Source organism: Cibotium barometz, chromosome 28, assembly GCF_041138505.1.
Source record: "Cibotium barometz isolate CiBa-2024 chromosome 28, ASM4113850v1, whole genome shotgun sequence".
NCBI classification, from domain to species: domain Eukaryota; kingdom Viridiplantae; phylum Streptophyta; class Polypodiopsida; order Cyatheales; family Cibotiaceae; genus Cibotium; species Cibotium barometz.
In genome coordinates, this window is record NC_141073.1 from 35,135,886 (window position 1) to 35,150,902 (window position 15,017).

The 15,017-nt window shown below is 37.0% G+C and overlaps 1 protein-coding gene across 3 annotated transcripts in view; it reads left to right on the forward strand.

Moving 5' to 3' along the window:
• LOC147622771 (vicilin-like seed storage protein At2g28490) overlaps nt 1-1,031 on the forward strand; it is a 95,719-nt gene extending 94,688 nt beyond the window's left edge. For all 3 annotated transcript variants that reach the window (XM_086822698.1, XM_086822697.1, XM_086822696.1), the window contains exons 6-7: nt 188-434; nt 544-1,031. In XM_086822698.1, coding sequence (XP_086678824.1) covers nt 188-434; nt 544-680 — 384 coding nt within the window. In that variant the 3' untranslated portion in view covers nt 681-1,031. The remainder of the gene's footprint in view (nt 1-187; nt 435-543) is intronic.
• Nucleotides 1,032-15,017: the final 13,986 nt, after the last annotated feature.

Consider the following 15,017-nt stretch of genomic DNA (forward strand, 5'->3'; position numbering starts at 1 on the left):
CACCCCCTGCAGCCAGGGGTTTGAACCAGGGCACTTGCCTGGAGATTCAAACTCCTTAGCAGCAACTGGGACCTAGTTTATGTCATTTTTTTAACTTGCCAAATCATCTCCTGTAATTGCACCTCAATCAAGGAGCTTGCATGCCAACAGTGATTTTACATGTGACCCAGAAATGTTCATTTAACAGGGTTGTATGGTTGCACCTCACTGGAATCCAGCTACGACCGAGATCGGTATAGTCACACATGGAAGAGGTTCCATTCAGATTGTGCACTCAAATGGCTTGAATGCAGTCGATAAGGAGGTGGAGGTGGGATCGATTTTCGTCATTCCTCGCTATCATCCCTCCAGTCAAATTGCAGGACATGATTCGGACTTTGAATTTGTGGGGTTTACGACATCATCCCAGCCCATGCACCCTCAGTTTCTTGCAGGTACAAATAGTCATCAAAAAATTAATGTCTATATTGTTTATGGGACATACAACTGATAACAATCTATCATTTTCGTGTTTAATTCAATTGCTGTTGAGTTTTTGTCCAGGTACAAATTCCGTCTTTCAGTCAATCGACAGTAACGTCCTGTCCAAGGCCTTCAACATTGCAAAGGATTATATTCTGGATATACTGGGAGCGCAGCCGGATGCAATCATTCTGACAACAGAGAAAAGCAATTGGTGAAGCAGCTGCTGCTAAGAGTATATAGAGAGCACTTTAGTTGTACTAAATCCTCAGTTGTTTTAAGTAGGCCTGTGGTACATTTTCATCTAAATTGGCTGGGAGATGTAGCCAAAGGTGTCATAATGTCATAATGGTGTCAGCGACGTCCTAATCTTGTCGGAATTGAGCGACACAAAAACAATGTTTGCAAATATGTCGGGAGAATTTTCCGACAAGGGATGGATGAGGTGATGAATGTGAAAAGCCCTACATTTCTATGTATGACAATGTTTGCATATATGTACAAAATACAACATTTCTGTGTGAGAGAGAGTGTCTGCATGTATGCACAGAACACAGAAATTCGAAGCTTTTTTTAGCTTTCTCGATGAAATACCCACCGGGTTTCTGATGGGAGGTATGCAGGTAAATCTCCTCCCTATGTGACACATCTCTCTCTCTCTCTCTCTCTCTCTCTCTCAATGCAGGTAAATCTCCTCCCTATGTGACCTCTCTCTCTCTCTCTCTCTCTCTCTCATCCTTAGAATCACCCTTAGAATATGGTATCAACAAAATGATCTTGTTTGGTTGAGAATGGTATTAGTGTGTGTAAATTTGCCTATTTTCTTGTTAATGGGCATGAATATGGTCCAAGGTAATGATAGAATGTAACCACACACGTTGGCCTTATATATTTTATAAACTTTTAGATTAATTAGGTATATTTTTTGTTTAATTATCTTTTTGAAGGGTAGTCCCCACACTAACCATCTATGAACAAGACCCATTTTTGCCATGTTCTGATTGTCAATGAATCAATTTACTTGTAAAGCTGTCTCACCACCTTCTCACAATGAAAGTAGGGATTCTAAGTTTATTTGTACTTTTATAAGAAATTATAGCCTTGTGCACAAACACAATAGTATGGAAAGAATGTTGGTTACAACACACCCTCCACCAAGTACAAGGACGTCCTTGTAACTTTCTTCATTAATTTTACCTTTTTCATCCCCCACCACATTTTGTGCCTTGACTTTATATGCATCTTTGTTGTGGCCATTAGCTTTTTGTCAATTGTTTTTGGGTGCACTAGGTGCCTTGACACGGTCCTAAAAGGTATGTAAATGTTCATCATAAAGGCCTAGGTGATTTGTTGGCCTTAGTGTGCTGAGTCCAATTTGTGTAAGAGTCTTGGAGATAGTGGATTTTAGGGAAGTGTAAGAAGTTGTGGGTTTGCATTTTATATTTAAAGGGAGGTAGTCCATTCTTCCACATTTTATGATTTCTTAGAGACAAATGTTCCCCAAAAAAAAGATGTAATTTGTGGTAAATGAAAGTGGCTTAGGCATGCTAAGGTGGGGCCTACTTTTAGTGCTATATAGCACAACTCACAATGGTGCTATTAAAACATCTTTGATGCTAGTTTAATGTCAGTTGAAGTACATAGAGTTTTAAAAGTAGTTTATTTATTTTCTTTCATGCTCTCTTGTAAATTGACAACATAAAAAATAAATTGTTTGGGACACTACTTTTTGGTCTAACTTACAATTTGTATACCCAAGTGGGTAAGAGAAGGTGAAAAGGAGTAGATATTCCGATGCTCTAAGCGATAAAGGTAGATGACACTATCATGGAACTACATAGGTTGATTGGGAGATTTTAGGAAGTGAATCACGGTGAGAGAGTTTAGGGCATTTAATGAAGAGCTGAAAGAATCATGGAGAGAAAAATGTATCTAAATGCTCAATTGTGAGCTTTTAACTCCTCTGACTCTAAGCTCATTTTAGAGTGAATCTTGTAATGAATTAGGGTCTTGTTTATGTTATCATTGTGTCTCTTTAATTGCTAGTAAGTGTATTATTATAGTTTCAACTCTTTTTAACTCAATGTGGATTTTAAGTGTAGCTTTAAAGTTTGAACTTTCTTAGATCATTGGATTTTTTTGTCAACTTTTGTTTAGGTTTTTCATATGATATAAAATTATTTTTTACTAGTTTCGATTGACAAAATATTTACATATACATGTAGTTAAGTTATACCCTTCTTGTTTTTAGTATGCTTGTTGCCAGCACACTAGCACACAGTGCTTTAAAAAAACACATAGTGCTATAGCAGCACACGGGAGGGAGGTATCCGATTTTTTTCCAATACACGACGGCATGGCTATAGTCATGCCCATAGCCGTGTGGTAGCCGCATAGTATTGAAATTTTGTACACCCTATGCACTTGCTCGGGTCCCTTCTCACTACTCTCTCTCCTCTTCACCGGCTATGCTCCCCATCTCTTGTAGTGTGACTTTATTTCTTATCGGCTGAGAATCTCCAAAATCGGCATTTCAAAAGAGTTCCCTTTAAACAAGTTAGCTCTCACCCATCTCTAACAGGGTTGACACCTCTCTCTCTCTCTCTCTCTTTTTGGCCCTCCCCCCTCTCTCTCTCCCCTACTCTCTATCCAGCCCCCCCAGCACTTTGTATTCTTTTCAATGACACATGTCAAAAGAGACTTCAGTCTTTTTTATACATAGTATATAATGAAAGAAATAAAGAGAGGGTGACCTTGAAAATTTACTTTAATATAAATTGGAACTAAAAAAAAATACCTTGATTATAAATGCTAGGGTTCATATATATAGGTATCTAGTAAGGTACTAGATGCTAGGTAGGTATGTGTATATATATAATCAATGAGCTAATAAAATAAATATATTAGAATTTTGTAATATGAAATTAATATTATGATTTTATAATTTTCTTATTTGGAAAAAAGTTCAAACGTTTCCCCTTATCTGATTGTTATTTAAAAAAAACAATCAGTAGTGGGGTAGTAGTAGACTATAGTTGAGAGGGGACTGAGCACACTACCTGACAACAGATTAGAAGTCGATGCTCAGGATTTTGAGCGAATTGAAGGAGAGGGCACTTGAAGGAAAGGTTGACATTGTTTCAGCCCTCCACGACTCCAATCGCCAAATTAGACGTTGTTGCTTCCAAGGTGTGGAAAGGTCTACGGCATTCTAGTTTCTCCAATGAAAATTGAAATAGAAAAATGTCAAACATCTTGAAAAATCTTCTAGTATGTATTGAGGGGTTTTCTGCCCATTTTAGCTTGTTCCTTTTCCTAGATTGCATTATCAAGCCTCATCTTTTTTGAAACACTTTGATGCAAATACATTGGGGGGTGGTGAGGGTAAAAATACACGGCCGCTCGTAGTGTTGTTCTCCTCCTCATCAATGGCCCTATCCTTAGCCCACTAGTGCTGTCCCTCCTTCATGGCCATAGCCTAAGCCCACTTCGTGGCCTAAGAAATGGCAAAACCATGTGGGATGGGACTTGGGAATGATGGCTCTCCCGATCATTACATCCACCTCATATGTCCTTCTATATGTCTATATTACAAAATTGAGCGTCGTGATGACAACAATGTTTGCAAATATGTAGGGAGAATTTTCCGACAAGGGATGGATGAGGTGATGAATGTGAAAAGCCCTACATTTCTATGTATGACAATGTTTGCATATATGTACAAAATACAACATTTCTGTGTGAGAGAGAGTGTCTGCATGTATGTACAGAACACAAAAATTCGAAGCTTTTTTTAGCTTTGTCTACATGTATGTACAGAACACAAAAATTCGAAGCTTTTTTTAGCTTTCTCGATGAAATACCCACCGGGTTTCTGATGGGAGGTATGCAGGTAAATCTCCTCCCTATGTGACATCTCTCTCTCTCTCTCTCTCTCTCTCTCTCTCTCTCTCTCTCTATGCAGGTAAATCTCCTCCCTATGTGACATCTCTCTCTCTCTCTCTCTCTCTCTCTCTCTCTCTCTCTCTCTCTCTCTCTCTCTCATCCTTAGAATGACCCTTAGAATATGGTATCAACAAAATGATCTTGTTTGGTTGAGAATGATATTAGTGTGTGTAAATTTGCCTATTTTCTTGTTAATGGGCATGAATATGGTCCAAGGTAATGATAGAATGTGACCACACACGTTGGCCTTATATATTTTATAAACTTTTAGATTAATTAGGTATAATTTTTGTTTAATTATCTTTTTGAAGGGTAGTCCCCACACTAACCATCTATGAACAAGACCCATTTTTGCCATGTTCTTATTGTCAATGAATCAATTTACTTGTAAAGATGTCTCACCACCTTCTCACAATCAAAGTAGGGATTCTAAGTTTATTTATACTTTTATAAGAAATTATAGCCTTGTGCACAAACACAATAGTATGGAAAGATCTTAATGAGAGAACTTTAGTGCTCAAAACAAATGCAAATGCATTATGTCGAGATAAAAAGCACCAAGAAATGTGGTGGAGGAAACCCAAGATGAGGCCAGAGATCAAAATCAATGAGCTTTTTTATATGTCCTCAACTCATATTGACTCGTACTACATTAACTTATTCATTTATTTATTTATTCTGGAAGTTTGTTGACACGATCCTAAAAGGTATGTAAATGTTCATCATAAAGGCCTAGGTGATTTGTTGGCCTTAGTGTGCTGAGTCCAATTTGTAAGAGTCTTGGAGATAGTGGATTTTAGGGAAGTGTAAGAAGTTGTGGGTTTGCATTTTATATTTAAAGGGAGGTAGGCCATTCTTCCACATTTTATGATTTCTTAGAGACAAATGTTCCCCAAAAAAAAAAGATGTAATTTGTGGTAAATGTAAGTGGCTTAAGCATGCTAAGGTGGGGCCTACTTTTAGTGCTATATAGCACAACTCACAATGGTGCTATTAAAACATCTTTGATTCTAGTTTAATGTCAGTTGAAGTACATAGAGTTTTAAAAGTACTTTATTTATTTTCTTTCATGCTCTCTTGTAAATTGACAACATAAAAAAGTAAATTGTTTGGGACACTACTTTTTGGTCTAACTTACAATTTGTATACCCAAGTGAGTAAGAGAAGGTGAAAAGGAGTAGATATTTCGATTCTCTCAGCGATAAAGGTAGATGACACTATCATGGAACTACATAGGGGGAGATTTTAGGAAGTGAATCACGGTGAGAGCGTTTAGGGCATTTAATGAAGAGCTCAAAGAATCATGGAGAGAAAAATGTATCTAAATGCTCAATTGTGAGCTTTTAACTCCTCTGACTCTAAGCTCATTTTAGAGTGAATCTTGTAATGAATTAGGGTCTTGTTAAAGTTTGAACTTCCTTAGATCATTGGATTTTTTGTCAACTTTGAATGGTTGAGATTGAACGATGTTAACTTTTGTTTAGGTTTTTCATATGATATAAAATTATTTTTTAGTAGTTTCGATTGACAAAATATTTACATATACATGTAGTTAAGTTATACCCTTCGATTGACAAAATATTTACATATACATGTAGTTAAGTTTCGATTGACAAAATATTTACATATACATGTAGTTAAGTTATACCCTTCTTGTTTTTAGTATGCTTGTTGCCAGCACACTAGCGCAGAGTGCTTTAAAAAAAACACAGTGTGCTATAGCAGCACACGGGAGGGAGGTATCCGATTTTTTTTCCAATACACGGCAGCATGGCTATAGTCATGCCCATAGCCTTGTGGTAGCCGCGTAGTATTGAAATTTTGTACACCCTATGCACTTGCTCGGGTCCCCTCACACTACTCTCTCTCCTCTTCACCGGCTATGCTCCCCATCTCTTGTAGTGTGACTTTATTTCTTATCGGGTGAGAATCTCCAAAATCGGCATTTCAAAAGAGTTCCCTTTATTTGATACAAGTCAGCTCTCACCCGTCTCTCTCTAACAGGGTTGACCTCTCTCTCTCTCTCTCTCTCTCTCTCTCTCTCTCTCTCTCTCTCTCTCTCTCTCTCTCTCTCTCTCTCTTTTGGCCCTCCCCCCTCTCTCTCTCCCCTACTCTCTATCCCCAGCCCCCCCAGCACTTTGTATTCTTTGATGACACATGTCAAAAGAGACTTCAATCTTTTTTATATATAGTATATAATGAAAGAAATGAAGAGAAAGGGTGACCTTGAAAAATTACTTTAATATAAAGTGGAACTTAAAAAAAAAACCTTGATTATAAAGGCTAGGGTTCATATATATAGGTATCTAGTAAGGTACTAGATGCTAGGTAGGTATGTGTATATATATAATCAATGAGCTAATAAAATAAATATATTAGAATTTTGTAATATGAAATTAATATTATGATTTTATAATTTTCTTATTTGGAAAAAAGTTCAAATGTTTCCCCATCCGATTGTTATTTTAAAAAAAAACAATCAATAGTGGGTAGTAGTAGACTATAGTTGAGAGGGGACTGATCACACTGCCTGACAACAGATTAAAAGTCGATGCTCAGGATTTTTAGCGAATTGAAGGCGAGGGCACTTGAAGGAAAGGTTGACATTGTTTCAGTCCTCCACGACTCCAATCGCCAAATTAGGCGTTGTTGCTTCCAAGGTGTGGAAAGGTCTACCATCTTAGTAGTGTGGTGGCATTCTAGTTTCTCCAATGAAAATTGAAATAGAAAAATGTAACATCTTGAAAAATCTTCTAGTATGTATTGAGGGGTTTTCTGCCCATTTTAGTAGTTCCATTTCCTAGATTGCATTGTCAAGCCTCATCTTTTTTGAAACACTTTGATGCGAATACACTGGGGCGTGGTGAGGGTAAAAATACACGGCCGCTCGTATTGTTGTTCTCCTCCTCAATGGCCCTAGCCTAGTGCTGTCCCTCCTTCACGGCCCTAGCCTAAGCCCACTTTGCGGCCTAAGAAATGGCAAAACCATGTGGGATGGGACTTGGGAATGATGGCTCTCCCGATCATTACATCCACCTCATATGTCCTTCTATATGTCTACTACACCTTGCATGCAAATAAGAGTATAAGAAAATCATCTTTAGAGCAGGTTGTCATGATCTTGTGCTTTATTGTTAAGCAAGTTAGCTCCAAGGGACTTACTGTTTTGTTTAGTTCTAAGCAAGTGAATTCTAAAAGCCTTACTTTTTCTGCTTAAGCCAAGTTAAGTCTAAGAGCCTTATTGTTTTGCTTAAGCTAAATTAACTAAAATAGCATTAGTAATTGAAATATTGTTGGTAACATGCTTATGTGATCTTACATGCTAAAATAGTGTTAGTAATTGAAATATTGTCTATAACCTTCTTATGTGATCTTACAAAAAGAAGCAAAAAAAAATGCACTAGTCAAACAACTCAATCTTCCAACTTGACAAGTTGAAGTGTGGTTTCAAAATGGGAGAGCAAGGTAAGTAGATCTCTTGTATGCAAAAGTTTTATTTATTTATGTTGTAACCCATACAGGTGTTCCATTCCAAGTTGAAGTGTGTTTTCAAATATCTCTTGAAAGACTTATGACCATAAAACGCTTTAGAAGGGATTAGGAGCTTTTGACCTTTAGGAATATAGTACTCAAAAATTGAAAATTGCCTGAGCAAACAAAGGACCAAGAAAAGCTACATCAACTGGCCCTTAGACACCTCACTTAAGGAAAGAATAAAATTGGAAAATTTGATTGTTGTTACAAGGACTCACAAGACTTGGATAGAGATTATTGGATCGGGAAGTGCATTCGAAGATTCGATGGAGGACTAGGGCGGTCTCATCGCGGCAGGGGGGATGCTTCCGATGGTTTACCCCATTTTGTGATGTATATGTGATGCATAATACTTGATCATGTTTTACACTTGTTTTTAAAATACTAATTATTGTGAAGCTTGTGAAGGTACCACATAAGCTCATGTGATGTCAGGAAGACGTCATCCTGAGTGGTGAATCCTATCACAAAGATGGTCATCCAAGACCTTGATGCATCTCAGGCAGACATTGGTATACTCTTGACATACATGGTATGAGTATAGAGGCATCTCCTGAGTGCCATTGGGCCAGGCATGGCGTGGGTTGGACATACGCAGCATCGATCTTGAGACTCTAGTGCCATTGTGACCTAGAGTGTTCATGCCTTAGGAATGGTATAGCCAATAGAAGCAGCTCTTGTTGATCTAGGATGTGAGACTTTGAGGCTCCTCGTGGACGGTACCACAAGTTAGAGTACTCAGACTCACTAGTGCATATCATCTTGATCCAAGGAGCAAAGGCATGGTGCGAGGAGATATTTTGGATATATGTGGCATTGTTTTATTTGATTGTTGGATGGTATTCTAAATTTTCAGTATGATTTTTAGTATGTATGTTTTCAGTACATTTTGATGTATAAAAGTTTTTAGTATATGTTTTTAGTACATTTTGATGTATAAAGTTTTTAGTATATGTTTTTAGTACATTTTGATGTATAAAAGTTTTAAGTTAAATGCTAATTTTTGAAAAAAGAAATGTATGTCATAGAGTACGTGTATGAACTATTCTTATTGCTTTAATTAGGTGTGTGAGTAATGAGCTAGGAATATCAATTATGGGTGTGTGAGTTCACACCAGCTCTATAGGCCCAGTGGTGGGGTAAGGCAACATGCTAGATCCATAGGATTGAATGGAGTCTAGGTTGTGCTTATGGATCTGGTCAAAGTAGAAAATGGATACACCACTAAAAAGAGGGTGACAAGGTGGACCCGAATAAGCGGCTTCTTTCCAAAAGAAACCAAAATTTGTTTGAAAAACTTAGAAAAATGGCTAAACCGGGAAATTGGACTCTAAGAAATAATGGAGTCAGTCTAACGAGTGTAGTAGAGGCTCTCTACTTCATAATCAAGGAGTAAGATGTTAGTGTGTAGCTATACGGAGCCATCTATTACCTCTTACTTGTGAGAATCATCAAGGGACAACCGAAGGAGGAATCGTATACATTTCTTGGTGTAAGGATTTTTTTGACAGATGTGAGACCTGTTAGTTAGATAAACACACTAAGCCATTGCGTATGACACCTCCAAATGGGACTCATCTTGTTAAGTTGAATTAATTACATGATAAATTATAGAATGGTGCAATAACTATTTGGTATATCGAGATTTTCCCAAGACGATGTTATGATAGAATTTGCATTTGAACACCTCAAAGTGTTATCTTCATGTAATCACGGAAGGATCATTCTAATGTCATTTTGAAGATCTTTTCTTCCCAACATAAAATGAGAGGTGAAAGTGGTGTGTTGTTTAATGACTCTTGCTTTAGCACTATGTTTATGCTTATTGCCTTCAAGTAGGAATACTCACAGAGATTATCTATGTAGCTATGATTAGCTACAGATTTGAAATAATAACTCTTCATCCCTAGAACCCAAATCCTTACTTCTTCTAATCTTAATAATCACAGACAGCATCATAAGGGGGGAGAGAGAGAGATGTATAATAGATCATGAGAGGGAGATGTTGCACAACTCAAATAATATTCTTATTATTGATAAGAACCTCCCAAGTACATGCTTTTATAGGCATCAAGCCTCATCTTTTGACCTAGACCTTAATAAGGTTATTCAACTTCTAGAGGGTGTTCACACCAACTAACTCTAAAATCCTAATACCCCCTTTGGAGAGATAGAGTCGATGCCTAGATAGCCTTTAATAGTCTCAATACTCCAACTCTAGCAAAGAGATAAGACATCTTCCCCAGAGACTTATGAGCATGGCTTAAAGGCTCATGTAGCATGGCTTAGTATGCAGGATTCAAAGGTCAAGTCCTACCTTGGGAGACAAAGATAGCCTACAGCATATCAAAACAAAACCCCCCTCCCCCCATGCTCTAAGTAGAGGAAAGAGGTAATGATGAAGCATTGTAAAAAGAAACCCAAAATATTCAAATTTTGGGGGACATCTCGGGAGGATAACCTTTAACTCATACTTGAAAATAGAAGAGTTTTTGGAAGTTCAGAAACTTCCTATCGATGTGTTGATGAAGATTTTCCCTTTTTCGGCGATGTTGCCAAGCGATTGACACTTGCGTTATCTTTTTAGGATTAGGGACCAAGGTAGAGGACCTATACTTGCATAATTTGAGAGTTGTAGAGGAAAAAGGCAAAACTTTCGTTGATGGAGAGACTCCAATTTGATGCAAGAGGCTTAATCTTGGAAAAAGCCCCAAAAATTTGCAGGATCTCCAATTGGAATTTTTGTATATTTGAGAGGCCCCAACTTTGTCAGTTGTAGAAGCTTAAAATTTTAAATCTCTATAGAATCCCCAAATCTTTACAAATGCCCTACTAAATTTTGATGAATGAAAAATTTTATAAATCAATTTTTACCAGGTGTGAAAGACCCCAATTAAGATTGCTAATGTAGACCGGAGTAGAGGGTCCATTATACGATGGTGGCTAGTAAAGGCTAAGATAGGGGGTGCATGCTGGATCATAGAAATAGAGAAGGCAAGGCAGGTTATAGTTATTGCAATGGTAGTGCTGATTGGGTAGTGGTCGAAAGCACAGCGTGAGGCAGCTCCATAGATGCATAAAGTGTAATGCACAATAGTAAGAAAATGCAAGTAGCATCAATGTCAAAATTGCAGCCATGTTGTTAGTGATGATGGTGATAGAGTAGCATCAAAACGTATCCGTGATGTTGATGATGGTGGTGACAAACAACATCAAGAATGTATCCATGGAGAAAACACACAATTCAAAAAATCACTGGCATAATGATGGTAGCGCTACCCATGCTCTTATACCATGTTAGTATCCACATGATCTAGAGCTCAAGCTATGGAGGGTGGAAGATTTCCATGATGTGAGTGTAGGAGGATGAGATTCAAGGAGAAAGAGGAAGCTCAATTCATGACAATGGTGAAGAGAGAGAGAGAGAGAGAGAGAGAGAGAGAGAGAGAGAGTTGTGATAGATCACAAGAGAGAGATCTTGCACAACACAAATGATATTCTTATTGTTGAGATAAGAACCTCCCAATTACATTATTTTATAGGCATCGTCTTATCGTCGTTAGACTTAAACCTTAATATGGGCTATTTGCACCTCTAGAGGGTGTTCACACCAACTAACACTGACAATACTTGGTACATGTGGCATGTATCTAGGGACACCTAATATGTGTGGAATGAGCATTGTGAAAAAGCCTCTAACACCTTAAGCTCATGCTCCTATTATGCATCCCCTCGAAGAGAACTGATGAGTAAGTTAAGTGAGTTTTATTCCACATGTTGTGCATGCTCTTCGAGATGATGCGAGAAGATTGTTTCATGCATAATCATCTCATTTTTGGATGGGATTTTTATTGATTTTTTGAGCCACCCTATCATTTTGAATTGTACATTTCTCTTTAATTACACAATCATGATTTGATGTGTTCATGTCATTGTCACAATTTGGCTCTATGTTTTCACATTTGGGTTTATGTTCATCACCTGCTTGTTGACAAGATTTCCTTGCCTACACATATTTACAAGTTGCAAGTCTTCTGTATCCGTGTTGTAATTTGAGAAAATCATTGTTATGTTGGATGTGAACATAAACTTCAATAGGCTTTTCTTGACAAGGTGGGGCTACTACAATTTGCATCATTTCCATGGTCTCCTATACTAGTTAACCCCATGGCCACTCTATGCCATTGAATAGCTTACTTGAATAGCTTACTAAAGTAGTGTAGAGGAATGGGGTTATCAAGATAGTGTCTCAAGGAGTTTTTCTTCTCGGCCCTGAGTATGGGTCCAAAGTTTTATAATCTATTAATGGATGGAGCAACATACATCCCTTCTATAACCCGAGGAGGAGATGGAGTGTTTCTTTGGTTCTAGGGGTAGAGCCAAGGAGTATACGGTAGCAAACCACACTAATGTTGTGAACATGCTCCACTTTGGGTTTTTAATTGAGATTATTATGTTAACAAAGGTCAGAAATGAAAGGTTAAAACTCCAGATTTTTCAAATCCAAATCAATTCCATTGATTCACTTGATGACTTGGAAGTTTTCAACAGACACTTATGAGGCTTATCTCAATCAATTAATGGACTATCTTTATGCGAGTTACATAAAACAATTTAGATTGTTGTTCAAACCATCATGTCGCCCATAGGCTTTTCAATTACAAAATCCAGATGGTGGTGTTGGCAAAGGAGGTGGGTGTGTAGGCACAGGAGGATCCAAAAATTATGTACCTACATAGAATCCAATGTCAGGACCTTAGGGCTAATGCATAGGAGCTTGATATTTAAATAATTCAATGCCCAATCGGTAGAATAAAGAAAACATGGTTGTTTTAGATCTAGATGAGCTTATTGCCAAGTATAACCATGAAAATATTCTTATACAAGAGTACACCAAGGCATTTGCATACAAAAGCTAGAAAAGAATAATATGGAGATGCTGGAGAGAAACAAGCTTTGTGGGATGTGTATAAAAATCAACTTAACTTTAGAATGTTCATTATAGAAGAAGTTAAAGCACATTAGGAGGAGGAGAAGACAATTTTGAGGGAACATGTTAAATGTTACAAAGAATATATGAAAGTGCTAAAGAGAGAAATTATAAAGTGTTGTGATTTTATACAGAATACTACCAACAATATACCATTTTCACCTAATTGGCATGTAGTCTAGATGGCAGTGATACATTTTAGTAGGAATGTTACCCCTCTCATCAACAGCCACCTACCCCAAAGAGACCCTCAAGCTCTCAGCAAGCCACTTGTTCCTTGTCAAGATTTTGTCCTAGCTAGTGGTGCTTCATCTCGCACACATGCATGTTATCATGTTGACACTATTGTGGTGTTGTTTCTTGACTACATGGCCTTAATTTATATCCTTCATCTCATTAGCTTTTAAACATCCATTAGATAGATCATGATTAGGATATTTTGGATATATAGTCACATGGCCTTAAGGTGACCCTCATAATTCTGTGGGTTCAACTTTTTGTGCATGGTCTCATTAGTTTAAACATCATTACCTTAGTCTAAGGGTAGCCTAGGAATAAGATCTCAAGCATCATTCTACAAAGACATGCCAAATAGAGGTGACTCTATTTTTGGTTTTATAATGATGTATATATACTGTGCACTAAGCGCTTATTATAATGCAGAATGCTAATGCTAATGACAATACTTATTTGAATGCACAATTACCGTGATGTTTGATAATCTCTTCTTTGATTCACTGTATAATTATGTTTTGTGTGTCAAGTACTCTGCCTGTTACCTTGAATATCTCGATGACTACTAATTATATGTGTAGTTTAATGTCTAATCTGTAACTTTATTCACCAACACATTGGCCAAGGCTTGTTTGAGTTTCTCATAAGCTTATTAGCATCCTTCTATCAACTCAACACTACCAAAATTTTGTGCAAGGTTGTACAAGGTTGGCATAAAATATTATGAATCATCAATGGTATCCAACATGTGTCATGAAACATTACCCTCCTTTTTGTAATTTATTATCATTGGTAGTTCCAAGATCAATTTGACCTTGATGTCATTAGTGGAAATAATGTTCTCATAGAGATAATGTGTCCAAAGCCACTCCATGATTTAACATTGGTAGTTCCAAGATCAATTTGACCTTGATGTCATTAGTGGAAATAATGTTCTTTTGGAGATAATGTGTCCAAAGTCACTCCATGATTAATCCAAAATTTACATTTCAATGGAGATTAAGTACATTTTGATATAAACAATGACGTTCTTAGATCTTTCGTAAACAAGTTCCTTACGGAGGGATTTCACACAAAGAGATCATCCATGAATATACCTTAAGTTTTGTCTAAAGGTAGTCCTTATAGGATGTGCTCTAATTTCACATACACCCCACTCCATAGAAAAAGTTGTTCTATGCTAATCCACCGCTTGATGAATTAGTTCCTTGATTGTACACTACAAAGCTATCCAAGAACCTCCAAGATTTTTCTAACACATATTGTAGAGGGTAGTAGTCTTGAATCATCTTAATGTTTTTCAACTCTACATAAACTTGGATTTTACCATCTCTTTCATACGTCACTATGGTATTACCCAATCAATGTACTCTCTATATTATAAATAAACTCGAAATTTATTGATTCCTTTATCAACTATGAATATTTTGGGTTCATGTGATGAGGGTATTATCTTACCAATCAAGCATCTTCCATGATAGGAATCATATGCTTCAATATCTCTTTATATCAATCTACTTCCAAGCAACGCAAGAACTTCTTCCCCTATTCCAACTTTAAATCCTTTGCAATATACATAGGTTTTAGATCTTCTTTGGTTTATGCCATATTTATTTCTTTTACTTTAGCTAGACAGTCATAAGAAACACTAGATAATCCTTTTGTGCTCTTCTTGACCCTTTCTAGGATGACATGACAATCATCAATAATGTAAGATTTGAACCATTTTGATACTTGTCCAAAATCTTCTCATCCTGTGAGAATTTATCTTCCTTCCATGATCATCATTCTATCAACATCTACTTTTAGAGAGCTATGTTATTTGAACTCGTTTTGTTTTTCTTTTCATGAT